At 31.6% G+C, this 17,437-nt stretch overlaps 2 protein-coding genes across 6 annotated transcripts in view; one reads left to right on the top strand and one right to left on the bottom strand.

The window, feature by feature from the left end:
- Nucleotides 1–6,984, top strand: part of LOC106478317 (methylmalonic aciduria and homocystinuria type D homolog, mitochondrial-like) — a 16,219-nt gene extending 9,235 nt beyond the window's left edge. For all 5 annotated transcript variants that reach the window (XM_013938852.2, XM_013938851.2, XM_022381906.1 and 2 more), the window contains 3 exons: nt 3,314–3,450; nt 4,705–4,791; nt 5,720–6,984. In XM_013938852.2, the coding sequence (XP_013794306.1) occupies nt 3,314–3,450; nt 4,705–4,791; nt 5,720–5,938 (443 nt within the window). In that variant the 3' untranslated portion in view covers nt 5,939–6,984. The remainder of the gene's footprint in view (nt 1–3,313; nt 3,451–4,704; nt 4,792–5,719) is intronic.
- A 4,694-nt stretch (nt 6,985–11,678) lies between these two features.
- LOC106478310 overlaps nt 11,679–17,437 on the bottom strand; it is a 10,434-nt gene continuing 4,675 nt past the window's right edge. Inside the window, exon 2 of the mRNA XM_013938839.2 lies at nt 11,679–13,414. Coding sequence (XP_013794293.1) covers nt 11,853–13,379 — 1,527 coding nt within the window. The 5' untranslated portion in view covers nt 13,380–13,414 and the 3' untranslated portion in view covers nt 11,679–11,852. The remainder of the gene's footprint in view (nt 13,415–17,437) is intronic.

The raw sequence follows: 17,437 nt of genomic DNA, 5'->3' as shown, positions 1-17,437 counted from the left end.
GAAACCACCTGTACTATAAACTGTTACACACATTTGTTAGTAGTGGCAATTACAACAACATTCACGGACATACGTTGAAATAAACTTGTTTGAAAGTTCAAAGAAATGATATTCAAGTACCAAAAAGCTTTCTTACTATCATATCTACAGTAACGTTCAAATGCACATGCGCTCGGTTGAACGAGAGTGACCACCAAAAAGGGTGAGATAGTTTACGGACAACGTACAAAGTTCACGCTGCTGACCCCACGGCTTATTCGGCACAATAAACACAAAAGTACGACTGCAATGAAACATAAACATAAAATCCTAGTTAAAAATAAAAATACTCATTTATTGTTTAGGTTTATTTCCAAATATTATTTATGGGTCTGCATATTACTTGAAACCATAAGAAGTATACGTGATTACTAAAAAAATTAAAAATAGATAAAATTTGCATTTTATGAAGGATACAATTTTTTGGGGATTTCAAAATAATGTACTAAAACATTAAAAGTAATAAGTTCAAATCTGTAGCAAATATAAATAAGTTTAATCATTTCTTATAAATACGATTTCCTAATGTAATTTTCCAAGATATTAAAGATCATAATGCAAAAAAACTAAATTTATTAAAAGTAATAGGCTTTATGTTTCTTAAACTACCTATATTTGTCAAAGTATTTATGAATTTTCGAAAATATTCGTCCACTAGTTTTATTGTTGGAATGAAATATAGCAAGACTTGCATTGCCTACTAAGAAAGTTAGAAGCCGGTAGTCATCGGGTTAATACAACTAGAAAAACCAGCAGTTTCCTGTTATCAGCTACTAGTAGGACTGTTTACTTTCAACTGCTGCATCTTGCAATAATTAAGATATACTGATACACATCTTAACCTTATGTACATGGGTAGGGTTAAAGTGCACATGTCATGAACTTTTATAGAGTTACATTTCATAATTTAATAAATCAACTTTATTATCAATGTATGTCAATAAACTTGGCATGAAAACATCGTTTGTAATTCAAATGTTAATATCATATTACTTTTAATTTCTTAAATCAAAAGGAAATACAGTAGGTCCCCATTATATGTTGCATTGCTCTGTGTTGTTTCATTGTTAGAGCATTCACCAATTACTACCCATGTATCAAACAACATTGCCTTGTTTTGTTAATAGAGTGATCCAACGTCGGCGACTACTTTTCCTGGTGTTGTATTTACTAATTACTACCAATATTTTGTATAGTACGCTGTATTTAAAAAAAAACGTGTTACACCCTTTAAAAAAGTTCTTCAAAAATGGTTCGAAATTTTTCAGGAATGTATCTCCCATAATACATCTGAAGATTGTGTTGCTTAACATCATTTCAGATATATGTTCCACTTTCCAGGTATAACGGGACCCATCTGTATTTCAATTCTCATTCTTTACATATCTGTATCATGTTACACTTTTTTAACTCTGAATTACTCATTTAAGATTACATTTCTAGCCTATATGAAGCTCTAAGTTTCCTGAAAAGTGTTCATAATTGTACTATAGATATCCCCGAGCTCAAATGTGAACTTGTAGCCTCCGGTCATCCTGTTTAATGAGATATATGCAGTAGAATGAAACCCATTACCGGGCTCATTTTAGCACATCCTGTTTTCAAAAATTGGTAATAATTCTCTCTGACATTGTTTATTGAATTATTTATTACCAGGGTTAACTTTCATCAAGTCTTTGATACTTTGACATATGTACTGAAATTCTTGTTATTGTTTTTTATTTTTTCTTGTTACAAACGTAACTAAAATTTGAAAATTAGAAATTTATTAGGTTGGTAAGAAAATGTAATTAAAAAATTAACTCTCTGTGAGGTGTGCACAGAAGCTGCTTATACATTATGTAATTTGATTCTTTGTTTACTGTAACTTGAGCTATATCTTGCTGGGTGATTGTTGTTTTGTTACACTAGCTTGGTAATTAGACACAGTTCAAAGAGCAATAAAACAATAAAATTAATTGAAAACAGATGTGAAACTGTTAGGAGACTGAGGCTGTTTAGGATAAATAATTGTAATTGTCTGTTATAATCTGCACTAATTCTAGAAAGAAAAATGTGCTCTTGATTTCATATTACTTTTGCTACAGTTAGTGTTAGAGAAAATAAGAAATATATAGTATAAAGTATTATCGAAAAACCTTTGATATTCATGTAGGAGGTCTTAGTGTTTATGTAAGTAAAATATGAAAATTGGAAGGTGAAGAAAAGTACTTTTATTTTTAACATGAAAATCACCTTGCACTCAGACTAGTCATAGTCTGAGTCAGACTGACTTCATAAATTCACATACAATTCTTTAGTAAAAATACTTTGTTAAAAAACCTGCTTTTTTGTGTATGACAGGCATTTCATGTTTGTTAAAAGCTTGGCAAAATCATGAAGATTCATACAGTAAATTCTGAATTATACTAAAACTTTAATTTGTTGATATGGAGTCAATCCAGTGGATCAATCCCATGCATGTAGGATTAATTGTCATGTTAAATTTTTCAGTGAATTTGTTCTCTCATAGATTACTACCAACACAGATGAGATTCCATGTATGGCTGGAATATTCCTTACTTTAGCAGGTGTTATTACAATTATAAACTTTAAATATAATTTTCTGTTACTGTTTATTTATATTTTGCTCATTTTAAAAAACTGTGGGAAAGTTAGACATTATATTCACCTACTAATTTAACACATTTTTCTTGGCAAATTTACTTAGTTGAAGAATGTTCCATCTTTTGATCTTGCAAGTCGTGTTTCATTGTTAAATTTTATGCAAAAACATTGGTCACTGAAATGTAGATGATTTGAGTAAGGCCTGGTGCTTTCAATAGTTTTTAAGTGTTGTGTACTTTTAAACATTGTTTAAACTGAAATTTTTAATGAACATTTTTTGTTGCCTACACACCTCAATGATTTAAGGATATTCACAACTAATCATACATAATTATAATTGAAAGAACATAACTAAACTGTTACTCAAATGTTTTGGCTTACGTTATACCCTATTTCATAATAAAAATACTATTTAAAATTAATTTGGCAAGACAAGTAGGTTGTCGTTGTGTTTAATCTTTTACAGGACCAGATGTGGACTGGTGGTTAATGTTCTGGACTGTAGATTTGAGGTTCTGTGGTTAAGATCCTGTTGTTGCAAAACAAAATTTGCTCACATTTTAAAAGTAAAGTCAAAGTGTAACATCATTGTTGCTATAGTGATCTCCCATTATATATATATATTACACTCTTTCAGTTTATACTAGTAATACAAAATATATTTCAGACTTTCAAGACTTGTTCCCAGGGCACGAGTTTCCTCATGATAATCTGACTGTCTTAACAATATGTCAACGAACCAAGAATGATATGACTATTTGGAGTGAAGATGTAGAGTTAGAACAAGAGGAACTAAAACAATATGTAAAGTCATTATTACTTTACCTTTTTAACATCTAACTTTTTTTACTATTTTGTAGTAAATATTACAACCTACATCTTTCCATTTTTTTAAGTAGTGAAATTTTGTTACTTACAAAAGAAATGAGATATTTGTCAAATGAAGATCAGTTATTTTCTTATAAGATGTATTGTAGAATAGTCTCTGTTGAAAACAATTTGTAGGCTTTCTCCCACTAATTCTAACACATCATTCCTTACTCTCAAAACTTAATTGTGGTCTTGTAATTCTACCAATACTGTCTATTCATTTTTTTGCTTCTACCTCTACAAATCCTTTCATAATCTTTATTTTAGGCTGTTAATGATCTTAAACTTTCCCAAATATGCACTTGCATGCTTTAAAATGTATACTATGGTTTTTGCATTGAAATGCTTGTTCTGATTAGCAGATTCAAGTACAGAGTCAAATGAGGAAATTACATACCATGATGAAACATTCCAAGAATTTTGATCAGTGTTCAGGATCTACGTTGCAACTAAAACTTGTTTAACATTATTGAAGTCACTTAAGTTAATATTAAAATTGTTACAATTGACAGTTATCCAACTTACTTTTGGATTTACTTAATAATGTTATATTTATATTGTATATTATGAAATACGTATTAATCCAATTGTTTTAACATTATTTGATTATCTTAAAATTAATGGTGCTTGAAACTAACCATGCAGGTGTCTGTTTTGTCCAATCAGTGTGTTAGTAGCTATATAGTTTATGGATAATAGTAACACAACTTTAAGTTTTTCAAGTACTAACCAATTCCAGTCTGGTATCATGGGTTTTTACAGGGGCAAAATGATAACATTAAGTTTTGAAAAATTATGTGTGATCTCCAAGAAAAAAATTATAACTGAAATGTTGAAATTTTAAAATTTATTATGATGCAAGTTTTATTAACATTTGTTTTCAATAAAATATTTTTGGTAAAACTTGTGATATCCGACGAAAAAACAGAGGCATTTCTTGGTTTTATGTATTTTCAAAAGAACGCAACAATATGGGTTTAAAATACCGTGTAAAATACATTTTATCCATATTGTATTTCCATTGTTTACCTTATTAATGGTTTATGAGGGCTTTTACTTAAATGATATATAAAATTTTTAAACTTTTGTGCAATCTATATAATAAGTACTGCTTTTTTTAATTTACAAGTCTTTTGTTATATCAATTAAGATTTTGACATAATTAAATTTTTTTTTGCTTTCCTTCAGTTTATGAACGTAGCACATGATATATGTAAGGTTCTAAGGGAAGCAGGATATTGGGCTGATATCATAGATCCATCATCTGGAAAATTTGTAAGTTTCCATTTTCTGTCATGCTGTTTTATTATATTTATGTATTTTTGCACAAAGAATTTCTTTGTGGAAAAATCATATTGATAATTTTTTCATATAATACATATGTGCATATGTAATTTGTGATAATAATAGCATACTTCTGTAATTGTGTATTTATTGTTTTTGTGTTGTGCAATTTGCATAACTGGAGACGATGTTATTGTAATAAACATTTAGAGGCTTTTGGTGCAGGTTGTGAAAGTTATATAGTTAGCAGGTATGAAGAGTCAGTTTTGTGTTATTTTGAACATTATAGTGTAAGATAGTCACCCAATGCCAATTTTATACCCCTGCCTTTGGATGTTAGATGCAATGTACTTATTCTAAATTTTGTTTTTTCTTATATAATGTTTGTCCTTATGCTATTACCACTCTTGTTTAAGTGAAACTAAATTTTTCAGGATTTATTTTTTGCTTTGTCAGCTCTTATAGATAGATCCCTCTTATTCAATCTAAACATGTCACTTCAAGAATTTTTCTATATATTTTTTATATTGATTGACACAACAAAACATGAAGTGAAACATAGTACAAGGGACTTGTATTTTCAGTGTTGTCAGAACTTTTTATATATATATAGGTGTGGGTGTTAAGCATTCTTCTACAGTAGGTGTCTGGGACTTGTTGATGATAAATTTGAACAATAAATGGCTAGCACACTCTCCACTTCAAAACAAGATATATGTAGGTACAATCATGAAATATTAACTCGCAAAATAAATAAATTAATAATACCTACACTAAACAGTTTTGTATATCCAACAAATGTTTTAGCTCTCATCTTATTTCTGCCATTCAGTAAATTAAACATAGAAGTTTAGGATTTTGTTTGTAATATGTATGCCCTTTCACACGATGCTTGAGGTTTTTGTCTATTTTGTTTTAGTATCATGGCCCTTGCACCAATGCTACTCTTTTTGAAACGAATGAACGATATCGTCACTTTGGCTTTACAATTGAAGACTTGGGTTGCTGTAAGATGATCTCTCATCATATATGGGGTACACATGCTTTTGTCGGTTGTCTCTTCACAAATGCTCCACTTAAAAGTCCCGAAATTGAGGATATACTACAGAAACAAGAGAAATTAGATAGCAGTAACTAGTTTGAAAAAGTTTTTTTTAAGTGGTACTTGTTCATCCATATCTCAGCAAAGTAAGATTTTTTTGCTAATATGCTGTTTTCTTTAATTGTAAATTGTTTGGAGCTAAGTATTAGTTCATTTATATCACGAATATATTAACAGCTTTTAGGTATAACCAATTTTAAAAACTTTTATTAGTATGAAAGCTATATGCTTGGAAATAGCTGCATAACAGAGTAATATAGTATTTATCATTGTACTTGAATTATGTTTATTCAAGTTATTACACTTTTCATTAGAAATTGTGCTGGAAATTTGTCCTTTTTAGAAATCGTTAAGCTGGTATAAAAATGTATACTTCATAACTGTAGTGTGTCAAGTTTTTGTGCTTGTTAAACGTTTCTTTTTAAACTCTGTAACAGTTTCTACTTGTGACTAGAATAAAGATTTTTTTTATTTCACAGTTAAACTTGCATAAACACAGTCAAAGTAAACATGTATAATACCATTGTTACTGTGCTAACTATTTATTTTATTTAAGTTATAGTTACAAACAGTGTTTCCATATGTAGTATAAGCTTGTGTTTTTTTTTAACAAACATTTTTAAAAGAACATTGTTTGTTACACAGTTATAGATTTAAGAAAAGCAGCTTACTTTATCCAAAATTGGTGAAACTGCACATCTATTGGTGACTATTAAAGATATTTTAATAAATTCTCAAATAATAATCTATCTTGATCTTTATTTTCTGAGCACAATTGAATAAAACAAATTAACTTCTTCTTCTTCTTTGGAAATGTTTTATTATAACCATGTACTTCTGATCAATGTGATATCATGTGGTATGATAATGCAACATCTAACATCATGTGGTCTATTATGTAGGAATAAAATTCTCTCATAATTCATGAAAATGAAGAGGCTTTTTGAAACTAAAACTTAAATTTAAAGTGACATTATTTTCATGTAACGTAAATAGTTAAGAATAAACAGCAATGTTATAGTATACTTTGAAAACAAAGAATGAAAATACTAAAAAAAAATGTATCTTTTGTAAGTTTAAAACTAAGTACAATAAAATATTGTTTTAGCATAAAGAGTATGATTCCAGAATATAGAACCAAGGCTTACACATTACTCAACATCAAACTGTTAGTCATATAGTAGCCTTGTAAACATAAACTGCCAAATTTCACTATCAGAAAAGTATTCCATTAATATCTTATTCTGTCACTGACTTTGCTGGGATAAAAACAACTTATATTGCTTGAAAATGTAGTCTTCAAATAGTTATGATATGGTAAGTGTGGTTTAAAGTGTTTTGTATTGCAGTATTAAAAACACAGTAATGCATATGATTGTTAAATATTTAGATTTAAAACCCATTTTTTCATAATGACATATTATAATGAGGAGTGTTTAAGCAAAATAAATTTTGCCAAGTACACCTCTTCACTCAGTTGTAAGCCTTTTAGTGCTAGCAAATTTTTTTAATGTATACTGAGTATATAATTTTTTTGAAAAAATAATTTGTATTAATCGCAGTGCAAGGTGGTTTAAGTTTTGGTATTGTTTTCTGTGTTGGCAGTGGGTGAACCGTTCAGCAATGAAATACTATTTTATACATTTGTTTGCCATGTCTTTCAAGGATTATACTGTTCTAGTCAACTAGCATTAATGCTGGGCAATTATTAGAATTTGGTATTTTATTAATTGTCATGCTCATTAATTGATTATTTTGAACTAATTAATTATTGTCACACAAGACTTGGATAGTTAGAATAATTGAAAATAGTGATAACTAAAAACACTCACCTCAATTAGTCAATTATTTTTGCGAGTCATGATCCAGTAAGTATATAAATATATCTTAAAATTCTATTTGCTTTACTACTACCAAAATGGCACTGCCTCATAAGATTGATTGACTAATCCACCACAGTGTCAAGATCCTTTTCTTTAATTATGCTACTGAGTGGCTCCTACCTATATTAAATGTGTGATCCAAATTATTATAACCGAAATTCATTACCTTGTAGTTACTATAATTAAAGGTAATTTGCCAAACATTTGTACAACTTATCATTTAAAGTTACCAAATGATCTAGGTATTTCTGTAATACATAAACATCCTCAATACAGCTAGAAAGACCCTAGAATTTAATGTCCTCAGCAAAATTTACTAATTATGCCCCAATCAATGCCATCAATGTAAATAAATAAAAACAAAGGATCAAGTATTGACCTCTGAGGCACTTTACTAGAAACAATGCTCCAGTTCGTCTAGACTCCATTAATAACAATCTTTTACTTTTCTCATCCAATAACTCTACGATCTAAGTAATGAGATTAATTATTGTGATTTTTTAGCTATGAATGTGGAACCTTATTAAATGCTTTTTTAAAAACCTATGTACCAGAGCTGGGCAATTAATGGAATTTGCTAAATGATTAATTACTGGGCTCATTAATCGATTAAATATATCTGATCGATTATTCTTAGATGAAACTTGTATAGTTGGGATAATTTAATGTGGTAATAATTATGAACTATTTTCAATTAGTTGTTAATTTTCCTGAGTTTTGATAATAATTAATTAAGCTTAGCTGCCTTGACTTAATCAACAATAATTAGAAAATGTAATGACAATATGTTGATTACTTGGATAGTTGGAATAATTGAAAACACTAATTTTGATTAATTGATTATTTTACATGACATTAATTGATGCTCATGGGTAATCTACTAATTGGGTTAATCCACATTGTTGTAGTTTTTGTCTAATTAGGAATATTAGTGAAAATACTAATTTTCATTAGTTGTTTATTTTCGTGGCTTTAATCGATTTAATCATAATTTTGATTGATTGGTTATTTTATGTGATACTAATCGATGCTTATAGGTAATCAATTAATTGAGTTAATCACCCAGCTGTAATTGAGATTGTTGTGGTTTCGTCTAATTTGAAATTTCAGTGAATACTGAATTATTGCAAATAAATTTAATTATGTTTTTAAGCATAAGAAAAGTTATGATAATTTTGTATAAAACAGAACCAAATAATGAATGATTTAAGTGTGTAGATGAAAGAGTTCTTAACTTAACTGTGGTCGAAATATATTGTTAAAAATACATACAAATAATTGATTACATCTTATACTAACTAATTTTGATTGGCTTTCTGTTTTTTATGGTATACCAATATTTAATTTCTTAAATTTTCAACTGAATATATTACTAATGTTGTCATGCATTTGACGTTTATTTTTTTAAATCTGTAATTTTTATATTCAAGTAAACTAGTAACCCTGTTTTCCATCATGTATTCTTTTTGGTTGTTGTCATTCATTTACAAGTTGGAGCATCTAAGTTGAGGAACTGAAAAATATTAACTGACCATTGTATTAATATCCATGTTTACTCTAAGTGATTAATGTGGTCTGGCAACAGTAGAATAGAACAGTGAAAACTTAGTTAACGATTTATTTTACGTATTGCATTCGTAACTCACTTTATAATTTATTTTTTCTGATAATTGTTAAAACTACACTGAATTTAACAGTTACTTGTTCAACAGTTAAGAATATAAAAATGCCCAATTAAATATCACTCTTTGGTTATATTATGGATACTTTATTTTGGTGTATGTCCATTATTAAAAATCGAAAAAATGTGAGGAAATTCAGTGTTGACGTCTTTCAAGTGCTTTAATTTACAGCAACTTTTATAGCGCCATCTGATAAATACAAATAAAATTGCAATTTTTTTAAATTATGACTTTTCTAAGTGAAAGTTAACCCTTTGAAAAAAATGTTTTATTGGATTTATCATGTTTTACTACATAATGTATTATTTCAAAAGTAGTTTCATTAAATATGTAATAAACTTGTATACTATCTTTTCAAGCAATCTAAAGTTTTTATTTGGTTTAACAGGACACCCTGTTAGCTCAGCAATATGTGGGCTTATAACGCTAAAACTCTGACTTCAGTACCTGCTGTAAGTAGAGAAAAGCTAGCCCATTGTGCTAAACAACAAACAAAAATTGTGTCAAGTGCAATGCACACTCAAAGAATGATTTTATTTTTCAGCGGAATGTTACATCCTTGATTGACAGTGGTCTTCCCCCCCTGTTGCTTTATTCGAGGATGATAACTTTAAGTAGCAACAGTAATGACGTCTAATTTGAATTTTGATACGGCACTGTCTGTCTTGATCTATACATGGTAAAGACTAAGTTGTAAAAGTACCCGTTATTGTGGAGTTTAAAACCCATATAATGTTCTAGAATCTGCTTAAATATTGGATTCATAAGCTGATATACTGTTTTATTCAGAAAGATCCTGATTTTTTTGTGATCTTGTTTTCCTAAAGACTCATTTCCATCAGCCGTTTATCTAGATTTTAAATCAGATGCTAAAAAAAAAGTACTTAATTTTAAAAAATGACATAAAGTTGTACAAATTTTTAATGGATTCTTCTTAGCACACTGTAAGTCTGAAGACTTATAATGCCAAAAACCAGTTTTCGATAGTTGTTGGCACATCACAGGTAGCCCATTGTTTAGTTTGTGCTTAACAAACAAACACAATATTGTGCATGAATGCTGGAATTTTGCTCCTTTTTTGTGTATGTAGATAATTTAGTGACTTAAATGAATTCAGAATAAGATGTTGTACTAATTTTCGTATTTTTAGCCTATAGACCACTGAGAGCTAACACGTAAAATTGTGTAATTTTAATTTTGGACTACTAAGAATGTATTTAATACCTTATATGTATGCGTTTATCTAAAAATCTACACTAATAAATCATCTTATTCTAAAAGGGAAATAAACGCAAGAAAGCTACTGAAGTTTCCTTTTTTTTCTTGACTTTGATGTTCCCAGGTGGCAGTGACGTAACTGTAGATGACCCTCAGAGTTTTTTGATGAGGAACATAGGTTTTTTTAAGGAGTTGGAAAACAATTTTTTGGATTAAAAAGATTAGCGTAGCATAATAATTCTTCATCACTCTGGTATCGTATTTGAGTTTTATGTAAACGGAATTGAAAAAGATTGCTTGTTTACTTGTCTGTAAAGAATAGTATAAGCGCAACCTGTCGACATTTGTCTTCGTATTAAACGAAGAAATGTAAGAACTTTTCAAAAAATCGTTGTTTTATTTGATAAAATAAGTTATCTCTATAACCAGAACAGACGGTTAAGCTGTATTATAAAATTCGTGAATAAGCAAATATTACTTGGTGTTTCCATGTTTTGTTGACGAACTTTCAAACTGTGGTGTAATGATATCTTGTAAGTAACGTGGTGTGGGGAATATAGTATTTGATTAACAGCTGACATACATTAAGTTTATGTAAGCGATAACAACAACAAAAGGCTATACTTTTAATGACACAGCTTTTAAACTTGTCACCAGATTGGTTCCTTTAGATTGATTATTAATTAGGTCGCTACGTATTAACATTCAAATTAACATCTTATTTTTATGCCATTCATTCATTAGGGGTGGGGTCTACATATTGAGATTTTCGTGTCTTTACCTGTTGCATTATCCAATGTAAAGAACTGACAAAAAATGTTCCAGAAGCCATTTGTTTTCTGTGTAAGGATACATAGGAGGCCGCAGCAGTAATCAGTTTGATTAATTGTAACATTGGTTGTATTTTTATTTACACTTTATATGTGACTCGTATGTTATTATTGACTCTCTAACCAACAAGTTCGTGGATCCACAAGTAATTTGATACATAAATAGTTCAGAAAATGTGTTTAATAAGCATTTGGAGGAAGAATCCCATCGGTAATTCTAGGGTTAAGAGACACCAAAACAACACGTGATAATTACTTCTTGCTAGATGATGGCAGTTGTTGTTTTTAAGCAAACTTTCACGTTTAAAACTTTATTATGTTACCTAATAAAGTGTATCTAGGAATTTAGATATTTTTTCCATTGTCTTATTAAATTAGTTACGTTAGGACCATACACCACCGGGATCTGGGTGTCTTCTACCACAAATCCGCCACTTTGGTCTTCGTTGAAATCTCCACACTGGAAAGAAGGTGGTTGTGATGCCGCATATTGATGTACAAAGGCAACATTTTTCGCCACCCACTTCACCGGAGTAAGAATCTTTCTTTTTCCGACAGCGTTTATGCCTGCCCACTCCACAGCTTCGGTCCTGCCCATGTACTGGGCCCCTCGATAACCATCAGATATTTGTCGTCTGTAGACCTTTTGTTGCGACAACAAGGGGAACGGAAGCTCTTGGACAGTCTTGCTTGGGTAGTTTGTACAAAACAAAGCATTGGCAAATCGAAAATCAGCAAAATAATCATCAACTGCTCGAGAGAGATCTACGATCATATTTCTGAGAGAAGAGTTAGTCCGAGGAACTACAAACTGGTCCACTCCCACTACCAAAGTGTAATCTTGTTTGTACATATTCCTGTAAAAACAGTCCTGGGCACTAGTAACGAAGTTGTCAGGATAAATACCCCAGGCTAACCTGATTTCTTTCCAATTTACATTCCATGGCAGAAGCTGTACGTGTACACCTTCGTGTGATAGGTCGTAAATTATTCGTTTGACAGCGGTTGGTGCGCCGTCATCGTAAAATGTAAACTTTGAAACTCCTAAGACTTTATAATAAGCAATGAAATCGGCAATTTGCCAAGCAACATTCGGTATCTTAGATAAATCTGATGATAGAGGTTTTGCACATAACCCTATAGTAGGTTTGTCCAATGTCTGAGTAACAGATGCTCGAAAATGATGCACCTTGATCCACATATGTTGCTGGGATTCTCCTGACTTATTTGTTCTCAGAGCGACATCTGATGGACTTTCATTCCCTCCTAGTGGATCCTTGCATTTGAATTCATAACCAAGCTCACTCCAGTTTTCTTTAGTTAGTTTAGCATATGTGGCATTGACTATCCGTACAACAATGTTACCGAGTTCATTCCGGCCATACCTCATCAGGCACTTTGCTGTCAATAACTCCGGAACGAGTTCATCTGGCCAGCCAGATTTTCGTATACTGGATGCAAAAATACGGACAACAGGTGCATCCTGCACCCAGTTTCGGTTATCCCAGTAGGCCGAGTAAACTAGTAACTGATTTGAAATTTGCTGCCACATGTCAAGCCAACCATCATGCTCCCTCAAAATGTAAGATGACTGACTTTCGTTCCATTTTGAAGTCTTCCAGTTAGGTTCGGTTAATGAGAAATCGGTTACATACCACGGATCTGGTTGTGTGTTCTTCTCTATCTGCTGAAAAAACATTTGTAGAAGGGGTTGATTAATCACTTCTATCGACCGCTTGGACTGTAATAATTTTGTGTAAGGTAACAGGTGTGACCCTAAGTCTGTGGTATGTAGTAATATCACAATACCTCCCACCAGTAGGACTGCACTTCTTTGTCGCCAGATCATTCTAAACATGGCCATTTAGATAGTCAGCTTTCTCTTGACTTAGGAATTCACTGTAACAAATATCATTCTTTAAAATTGTGTATTTTTAGTTAAATTTAATTATAGTATTACAGTAATAATAATGAAATCTTAATTGACCAGTTCTGTTTTTCTACTTAATCGGAAAATAAGATATCAATACTACCTAATTAATGTGTTTTGGCACTTGTGTATAAAGTTAAAATCATAAATAATACTCAACGTTAAAATTGGTACACAATTAAAAACATTTTATTTGGGCCTATCTGTGGCGTTCAAAAAATTGACGACTTTACATGTTTCGACGTTGCAACGTCCTCCTCAGGAATGAATTACAAGACAATGCTAAAGTATTTATAACTTTTTAGTAGGCAGTGCCGGATTTAGGCATAAGTTAAACAAGCTACAGCTTAGGGTCTCACAATTTTTTTTTTTTTATTTTTTTTGCTTTTAAAATTTTATCTATGAGAGAGATCAAGCCAGCCAAATGATAAATATGTAATTTTTAACTTTAAATACCTTACTATTAAATATTAAAAGGCATATATATGTTTTATTATTATTATTTTTTTTTTGTGGCGATCCAAGGTCCTGTTTTGGTACGCACCTTTGTGAGACCTTCTGGTGTAACTTTTTAACAAGGGGCCTCCAAGCTTTATATAGCTTAGGGCCTCACCAAGTCTAAATCCGGCATTGTTAGTAGGTCGTGTGACCTGTATTCTATTTTACATATATTCACGCTAAACCATTCAAAGGAGATCAATCCACATTCTTGCGGAAATATTCGCCATACCTTCATCTCTATTTAATACTACATGATCTTTTTTGTTTTATTATTTCTAAGGATTTACGAATATTATTAGCTTTTATACTTTTTGGTTAAGATAATATTACAGTTTTTTTCCCCATAATATTGTGTGTTGTGTTTCCTGTACATGTTTTGCTATGGGTGAATTTCTAGTTTTTTTATTTCTTACATATCCCTTATGCTCATTTAAACTTAGGTATAAACTTCGATTCCTAAATTTAAATTTAGGCCTATCTGAGGATGACGTTGCAACGTCGAAACATGTAGAGTCGTCAACTTTTTAAAGTCCATAGATAGGCCTAAATAAAATGTTTTTAATTGTGTACCAGTTTTAACGTTGAATATTATTTATGATTTTATCAATACTACTTAGTTACTTGTAAAGTGCTACACTCAAAAATTAGACATAGATACAGCTTTTTTTTTAGTAAAAAGTAATATAAGATTATAATCATTATAACTAGGTTTTAGAATTTTACTATCAAGGACCTAAACTTGGCCTAAGACATCATGAAGGGACACAAGTAGTTGTAAACAACCATGAATACCCAGGAAGGCTGAAAACGAAAAATAATTAATTTCTTTGATGATGGTGAAGATAAGTTGCATACAATATGCAATTATAATTACGTGGAAACCCGAAAAGGAACATTTTACTTTACAAGAAAGCTACAGGTAGGCTGGACGGCATGAGCTGCGATATATTATTAAGTGCCCTGCGCACTTTCAGCTCTAGGGACTTTATAACTATAACGGCTAATTATGCTATTTGGTTAAAGATGATAAGCTACTGCTGACTGATTGCCCGCCCTCTAGCCACTAATTCTAAATTACGGATGCCTGTGCTTGATTAAATCATAGGGGTTTCAAATCTCGCCGTTTAGGGCATGTGTGGTATAAGGTATTGTTCAGGTTGACTTGTTTGTTTGTTTGAAGTTAAGCACAAACCTACACAATAGGCTAACTGTGCTCTGCCTACCACGGGTATCGAAACCCGGTTTCTAGAGTTGTAAGTCCATAGACATACCACTGTGCTACTGGGGGCAGTTCAGGTTGGAAAATACCTTACGAGGTGTTCTATTTTTGACTGGGAAAATAAGTTTCGGCCATAGGCCTACAGTCAATAACGTAACACTATTATTATTTTTTCTCAGGTTGAAAAACGGCATTTGTATGGCATAACCCATCTTAAAACTATCAGCTGTGGTCTCAAAGATTCTCTTAATCTTGTTGACTTGAAGTAAGGTCAATTACAACAATAAGTTTGGATTTGTGGAAGTAAATTAATTATGTCATGATGTTTAGATTCATTTTGTTTGAGACCTTATCACGATATCAGATCAATATTACGTTTTGAGAAATAAAATAGATAATTAATTATTCAAGCTCGCTGATAATAAGTGTCGTATATATTTTATGCGAAAGGTTAATGAAACTAATAAAAGCACATATCTCATTAAAAACTTGGTTTATTAAAAATTTAGCAATGTTTATGACACATACCCTTCTTCAGGCCTAGCTAGTCAGTAGAAATACACAATATACAGTATAAAATTACAGATACAACATGCGGTTTTCATCAGTTTCAATAACCGGTGCTACTTTCCTATTCATGGCCATGCCCGTTTTATGTTATCAAGTTGTATGTATGTGTGTGTGTTGCCCTATTCTTGGGTGTTTGTGGGTCTATAGTAGAAGTAGTAAGTGTGGTAATAAGGGTAGTAGTTCTTGTGCTGCTGTTTTTGTGATTATTGTGAATACATCGTCTTCGTTTTGAGGGCTGTTATATTTTTCCACGATTATTTTGAATATGTTTTTGATTGTCTCTACTACTTTGTTTATGAATTCCTGTGTTTTAGGAGGTGTAGCTATAGGTGTCTTCATTTGTTCTGTTGTTTCTTTAGTCTTGTGCTTGTGTGTGTGTTGTTTTGTATATTGTTTATTCTTGTTTTAATAATTTTATATTTCTGGCATCCTTTGTAGTTTGCAGTGTGTTGTTGTTGGCAGTTGCAACAGTGTGGTTGTGGGTTACTTCGCGGGCATTCATTGTTTCTGTGATCTCCCCCACATCCTACGCAGCGTGGGAGAGCTTTACATGCGGCTGCCACATGTCCATACCGTTGGCAGTTGTAACACTGAGTTACTACTACCGCAGATATTTTGGTTGGTTCTACCATGTATTTTCTGTACCACAGTATAATCCCATTTGATATTAGGTTCTGTGTGTCTTGTGTTTCTTGCACTTGAACTTTTATGAGGTTTGTGAGTTTCTGTGTTTTATTTGAGAAAATCCGCTCTATTGTTGTTACTAATATCTTTTTCTGTGTGAGTTCTGTTTCGATTTCTTCGTTAGTAATGCTAGTGTGTATGTCCTTAATGACGAATGACTTAGGGTTGGGCTTGTTTCCTGGTAAGTGTATTGTTATCTTGCTGGGTTCAAACGCGTCTTGGGACCATGTTTTTAGTAGTCGGTTCAGGTCAGCGGCCTTTGATCCTTTGACCAGGACGCCGCCCTTGGCTAGACGGTTTATTATTGTAATGTGTACTTCCGGCTTACATCGCTTGATGAAATCAAGCCGCAAGTTGTGGTTCCCTGTACTGTGCTGGGATACCTTGGATTATAATTGCGTTTGGTGGTGTGTTTTTGTGTGTTGCATTTGTATGATTGTTTGTGTTTTGTGCTGTTTGTTTTCTTGTTTTCTTCGATTTTACTAGTATGAAATTGTTTGGGTCCTCTGGTGTTTCTTGTGTTTGTTTGAGATTTTCTTCATGTACTTCTTTTTGTGTCCCTTGTTGGTCGTGTGAGTTTCCATGTGCTTCTTTGTGTGATGATGGTAAGTGTCGAATTATAGCCAATAATGCATGACTGAGACTTTTATAGATACTGCAGATAGAGTAGCCATCCTTGAAGCTAACTATAAGTAGTGGCAAGAATCGTGCAAGCAGGAGATGGCGATTCTAGGCGAAAGTGAGGCAGAAATTTTGTAACTATATATTTTATTTCGAAAATATTTAGTTTCAGATAAAGTATGCAGCAGTATATATATATATATACATAAATATAAATACTAGCCGACATGCATTGCATGTGCATGAATGTATGAAACTCATGCGGGTGGTAACAAAATCCAGTCCATGCACCATTCCAGTATAGTTCATTCGTCCCTCCAATCCACTATTTACACTCTTCACATATCTTGTTTGTTTTTGGAATTTCGCGCAAAGCTACACGAGGGCTATCTGCGCT

Source organism: Limulus polyphemus, unplaced genomic scaffold, assembly GCF_000517525.1.
Source record: "Limulus polyphemus unplaced genomic scaffold, Limulus_polyphemus-2.1.2 Scaffold199, whole genome shotgun sequence".
Taxonomy (NCBI): domain Eukaryota; kingdom Metazoa; phylum Arthropoda; class Merostomata; order Xiphosura; family Limulidae; genus Limulus; species Limulus polyphemus.
The sequence above is the reverse complement of the archived record's forward strand: the minus strand, read 5'-3'. Positions and strand labels throughout refer to the sequence as shown.